The sequence below is a fragment of the Sciurus vulgaris genome, assembly GCF_902686455.1.
Source record: "Sciurus vulgaris genome assembly, chromosome: 4".
NCBI classification, from domain to species: domain Eukaryota; kingdom Metazoa; phylum Chordata; class Mammalia; order Rodentia; family Sciuridae; genus Sciurus; species Sciurus vulgaris.
In genome coordinates, this window is record NC_136464.1 from 94,488,303 (window position 1) to 94,494,302 (window position 6,000).

General features: G+C 54.5%; 1 protein-coding gene across 1 annotated transcript in view; it reads right to left on the reverse strand.

Moving 5' to 3' along the window:
• Window positions 1–5,661, reverse strand: part of RET (ret proto-oncogene) — a 55,434-nt gene extending 49,773 nt beyond the window's left edge. Inside the window, 1 exon segment of the mRNA XM_079138556.1 lies at window positions 5,394–5,661. Within this exon segment, the coding sequence (XP_078994682.1) occupies window positions 5,394–5,460 (67 nt within the window). The 5' untranslated portion in view covers window positions 5,461–5,661.
• Between the last annotated feature and the right edge of the window lie 339 nt (window positions 5,662–6,000).

Consider the following 6,000-nt stretch of genomic DNA (forward strand, 5'->3'; position numbering starts at 1 on the left):
TTTTGCTGAACATTGTCCAGCCTCTCCTGTCTCTTGCTCCAGGGCCACACTACTTAGATATATCCTAGGAATCCTGGGCTTTGCAGAATCCAGATATTAGCATTCCATGTTACAGAGGAGCCAAGGTCCAGAACCACAGTGAGGTGCAATCGCCACCACCCCAAACTGGGAGAGGAACTTGTGTTACTCATGACCTGGGACTCAGGGTCATAGAATCTCCCTTAAGTAGGTCTCAGAACTAGGAAGCCCATCTGCTGCAGAGCCCCAGTCCCAGCCCCACTGGGTATCAATGAGGTCAAGGAGAAAACTCTATACCAGTCAGAGCCCCATGTGTGCGCTTGCCCAGGAGTACCAGTGACTTTTCCGTGCCCATGGTACTGTACTTTGTGGAGCTACCCATGAGGCAAATGCAAATACAAGTGTTTGCTCAGGGCCTGCCACCTGCTTTCCTCAGTGTCCAGGTGGTGCCTGAACAATCGCCTTTGAGGTCCCATTAGTGTCATCAACCCCATAGCTAAGCTTCTAGGGGCACCAGTTCCATCAGGGGAGGAACAGAAGTACCCTGCTGTCTCCTCTTGTCCCACCCTGCACTGCACATGGTCTCACACTGGATAGCTCAGGGATTCACTGGCTTTTATAGCCTTCAGTCTTCAGGAGGGGCAACAATCACACAGCTATGAGATCAGAGCTTGAAAGAGGCCCAGGCCTGCTCAGAATCTACCTGTCTATGGTCCCAGAGCTCAGGGAAGGAGCATGGTGGGGGGACTGGGCACAGAAATAAGGAGGAAGACTCAGTTCACAAGGACTCCCCAGTATTCTAGGGCCAAAATCAGGAGAGAGCCCTGTTCTCCAAGGTTCACAAAGGGGCAGTAGAGCTCTGCTTCAGGAGGCACAGTTTCTGTCTACCCTAAAACCTAGAACATTCAGCCAGGGTTGCTACTGTGGGGTGGGGGAAGGAAGAAGGAGACTCTGAGAAGCCTGGAACCTTCTAACTCCTTCCAGCCCACCCAGGTTCCATGCCTAAGAAAGCAATACCAAGTCATAGCCTCTAGGCAGACCTGTGAGTTTGACCTCTGACTCAGTCATACTGACTCCACAGCCTCCCAGAGACTGAAGCAACCCTATACCACAGAACACAAAGGATAGCCCTCACAGACCCTGGAAGAAAGGAGGCCCCCAATGCCAGCACCTCACCTATGGCTCAAGGCCAGAGTGCTACCTGACTAGCTTCCCACTTCTCATTTTTATACCAATTTTGCCTTGCTGCCTGTTAAACACCTCTATATGAAATAGCACACACACACACACACACACACTCACACCCCAGATGAGTTAGCTGCTTAGCATTAGCATTTTGTTTACATTTCTCTCCCTGAAAAGCAACAACATGTCAAGTCAAGGGGTCATTCTTCTGGTTTCCCCAAGTGCATTCACAGCCCTAGAAAAGCCCTGAGCAGAGTGTACTTCCTCTTTTGGCAAACTCATTGGCTGATCATTGTTACTATTATTGTTACTATTAAGTCACTTGCACAGGAAAACAACTGTGGAAATGAGAAAGAGGAGGAGAGCACAGCAGAAATGGAAAAGTAGGAGGCCTGAGCTGAGATCTTTAGCCTGACAGGACTTGGAGAAGGGGGCACAGCCCCAACACCAGGAGGCATCCTTCCACCCCTACAGGGGAACTTCCACAATGCCAATGTGGCCACTAGCCCAGTGATGGAAGGAAGTGCCTTATGGGGGAGAGGTAAAATGTCTTTTCAACTCTGCCCTTGCTTCCTGGGTACCGACTGGGTGTTTTCTTCTCCCAGTCAGTCCCCAGGCACAGGGGAAGAGAGCCTGGCCCAGACAAGGAACAGTTGCACCTATACCCCTGAATCCTAGACTTCTTGTCCCTCTATCCCTTTCTTCAGCTCTGTCAGATGCTGGATGCCCCAGCAGATGTTAGGTGTGAGGGACACATCCTGGGTATCCTGGCCACGTGGCTGCACCATATCAGTATATGGAAGTTTTCCATAAATGCCCCTTCTCTGGGCTGGCTCTCATAGGACCATGCCTGTACTGATTCCCAGTTCACCAGACCCTCTGTCATCAAATAAAGCAATGTCCCTCTGAGAACTATGCTGAGACCCATAGGGGCTCCTGCTTTAGGTGTATGAGCACAGTATCACATGTCACTCCCAGATCTGAGCTAGGCTGTCCCCAGGGTACCTAGAGCCTTGAAGAATGGATGATTAGGTTCAGGGCCACTTCCTCTCCTAGGACTCCTCCTCAGCTCTACCAATGGCCTGAGAAGGGGCTTGATGAAAGGCAGAGGACTAGGGGTGGAGGAATCCCTCAATGCTCTCCATGGGCTCCAGAGTCCACAGGCTGGGGCACCCTCAGTTTTCTCATCTGTGAAATGGGACAATAAAGCCAAGGCCCTTGTAGAGTTGTCAAAAGAATAAAGTGAGCTAATAAACCAGTAGTACAATGCCAAGGACCAGCATGCTGTGAGCCCCCAATAAGGAGGCTATTGCTGGCATCATCCTTCCTCACTGAAGACAAGAAGACCTGGAGGGTCCTCTGTTAGGCTGAAGAAAGGGAAAGGCCCCAGGGGACCTGGCAGCTTCCAGACCTTCCATCCCCTTGGCACCCTATGCTCCATTTCAACAGATACCACAATTTTTAATTAGTTTTCTCCTCCCCTGACTGAAAGGCCATTAGCACCCCATTACGTGAATGCTTCCCATTTTCTTCACACCACCAAGGAAACAGTGATTTACTTAGCCAGTCCCTAAAGCAATTCTACAGAATAAAGGCAATTTAGTGAATGGGCTCAATAAACTTTCCCATTTGCTATCTGCTTGCAGGCTGCACCCTCAGGAGCCTACCAGCTTGCCTAGTCCAGAGTGAGGGGTGAAGGCAGCTCCTGGAGACCAGAGGGGCTCAGTGGCTGGGATGGGGGAGTCAGGTCATGACTCAGGTAAACCTGGTAATGCAGGACAAGTCTTCACTGGCCAAAGACAGGGGAGGAGGCAAAGTAGAAATGAAGTAAAGCGGTGTCTCCCTGGGTGCCCACTCTGAAGGATCCAAGAAGTCAGGACAGGAAAATGAGGACAAGACACTTGCTGAGAAGGTGTGGGTTAGGTTAGGGTTCTGCAGGAGGGCACAAGTGTGTTAGCCTGGGACATGCAAAGGGACCCCCAGAAGCCAGGACTCACATCCTCTTCCATACAATGGATACAGCTGTACCTGTGCTGAGCAGTGAAAAGCCCACAACTTCAAACTGGGGGTGATGGGTAATGTCCAAGTTTATGAGGAGGTGAGGGGTGTGTGTCCCTATGTGTACATATGAGATCCTAGTATATGTGAGTGGGTAGAGAGGGGTTGGGGTTTCCTGGTCTACCTGCATGAAGGTCAGAGTGTAGGGAGTGAGGTCACAATGTGAGAGTACATGTCTACACATATCATGAGCATGTCTTCCTTAGAAAGGGTGGAGTGCGTCTTGGTGATGATCATAAGTGAGTGTGAGTGTTCGCTAAGGAAGGCACATCACCTCTAGAAAACCAGCCCATTTCCTGAGCAACAGGCGGAGCCACTAGACCACTGCTTCCACAAGAGGGCGTTGAAGGCCAGGCTGCTCCCCATAGGTGTGTGCCCCGTAAGCCGCACCCGGGCTCCCTAGTAGCAGTCTTTGGCAGCTCTATAAGAGCAAGGCTCCGCAGCTCCAGGATTGCTGCTTCTGGTTAAGAGCTCCTAAAAGCCTCTCCAAAGTACCCAATTATCTCCTCTTGGATGCAGGGCCACCATTCCACTCCCAGTGCCACTAATCATGGTTTCTTAGTCATCGCAGAGGAGGTGGTTGGTGACAGGGACTCATGTTCCCTGTATCAGGGAGGATGATTGTGATTACTCAGCTCAAGGGCCAGGGTTCTTGGTACGAAAGGCTACCTGCCATCCCCAAAGTGCCACAGGCCAGACCCACCCCCACCCCCCTGCCTAGTCCCTAAGGACTTGGTGGGCAGCCAGCTGGAAGGGCATGGGGAGGTTGCCCAGCACATGAGCTTCCAGTTCATAACTAAGCACACACCTGCAACTGCAAACTTACTACCCAGAATCACAGAAGAGCTTCAGAACTCAGGCGTCAACTTTTGTGTTTACTTTTGTACTGTGCACAGCCTCCTGCCTGCCTTCCCCTTGCACACTGTGACCCAGAGTCCCAAACTTAGGAACAGACTCCCATTTCCATTCTTCTCCAGTGAAAGGAATGGGCTTCTTCCCTGCCTTCTCTCTCTACCAAGCACCCATTCTGCCTCAGTTTCTGTTGTGCTGGGGAATCAGACCCACAAATGAAACCTTGGGCAGATCTGTGAATATAAAATCTGTGCAGGACCTGGGGATAGAGGCAGGGTGACGGGCTTTCTGTTCCCAAAGCCCACAGGGAGAGAAAGCCTTTTGTAAGGAGTGGGGGAGGGTAACCGGGGCTCTTTCCCTCTCCTAGGAAAACTTGATGCTTTGGTACTCCAGGATAGAGTCAAGTTAGGACCGGTTTGAGGGACTCTAAAATGCGCAGCCAAGACGGTCGTCAATGGTTCTCCAGCCTTGGGGTTCATTAAGTCTGGGGTTGGGAGTGGGGGCAGTGACCAACGTTTCCAAGGCCACACCTAACACTGGGATCCTACAGCGTATATACCACAAGATGGTTGGAAGCACTCTGAGCCGTCCTAGGGCCCAAAGGCCGCCCCTATAAGTGCGCCTGCAGGCAAGCAGACTCTGGTTGCCGGGTGGGGCTCGGACCACAGCGGGCCCTCATGAGGAAGATACTACAGAAACCACAGGCTTTTAGGATTTTAAAGACGGGGGCAGCAAAAAACAAGAAAAAAGCAACATTCTATGAAAGATCCTCCGCTCCACTCAGTCAGCTGGGACAACAGAGCTGGAGGAAGAATGTACGGAAGTGAAGCGCGAAAAGAAAACCAGGACACAGTGATCTTCTGCAGAAATAGAACTCCCCGCGCAGGTCGCAGGCTTCTCGTGGCTACCTGACCCGTCAGCTCCCGTTTGCGCCCTAACGCCTGCGTGATTCGTCCGCTTAGCTCCAAATACGCAGCTGCGGCTGGAGGCGCTACCAGCCTAGGACGCGAGGCTGCGGTTTGGGCTCTGGACACCGACCCCTCGCCGACCCGCCCGCGTCCCGCTCTCGCCCGAGACCCGCCTAGCACAGAGCCCGCGGCGCTCTGCCCGCCTCCGGCCAATGCCACCTCACTCCCAGCTGAGGCCGACCGAAAAGCTAACGCGCAGCCCGCTGCCCACTGCCCACCGCAAACAAACGCGGTTCTGAAAGCGTCCGCTCCGCCGCTCGGCGCGCAGCGCTAACTTCAGCCGGGCCGCGGAGGACGCCAGCCAGGACTCACCTTCGCCTAGCAGCGGCAGCAACAGCAGCAACCGCAGCCCCGCGGCGCCGGACGTCGCCTTATCCATGGCCGGTGCGCGCGGGGGCCGCGATTGGAAAGCGGCGGGTCTTGGCCGTTGGGTGCGGCGCTCAGCCCGGCCGCCCCATGCCAGCCTGTGAAGCGGCGGGCACAGCGGACACTGCGGGCGCGGTGCGTCGGGGCGGGACCCTGGGTGCCGACTCCAGGGCGCTCTCCGCTGCTGCGCTCCGGGCTCTGCTCCCAGGACTGAGGCAAGTGGTCTGAACCCGAAGAGCGGGCAGGGGCGGGGCGGCGCGGGGGGGGGCGGGCCAGGCGGGGCCAGGGTGCGGGTTAGGGGCGGGGCTCCGGGTATAGTTGCGGACACCGCGGGGTGCAGCTGGGGTGGACACCGGTAGGAGCCAGGTGCCGGACGTGCTGTGCAGCCCTGACCCGGCGCGTGTGGGAGCCGGGTGCATGAGGAATGGGGTGCGGTGCAGGTCGGCTATCGGTCTCCTGGATCCGCGAACCTGCACACACACATACACTTTCTCATCCTGAAGCGCCTGCTTTCGGTCCCTGAGTTTCACCTTTTCCGGCCGCCCAGAGAAGG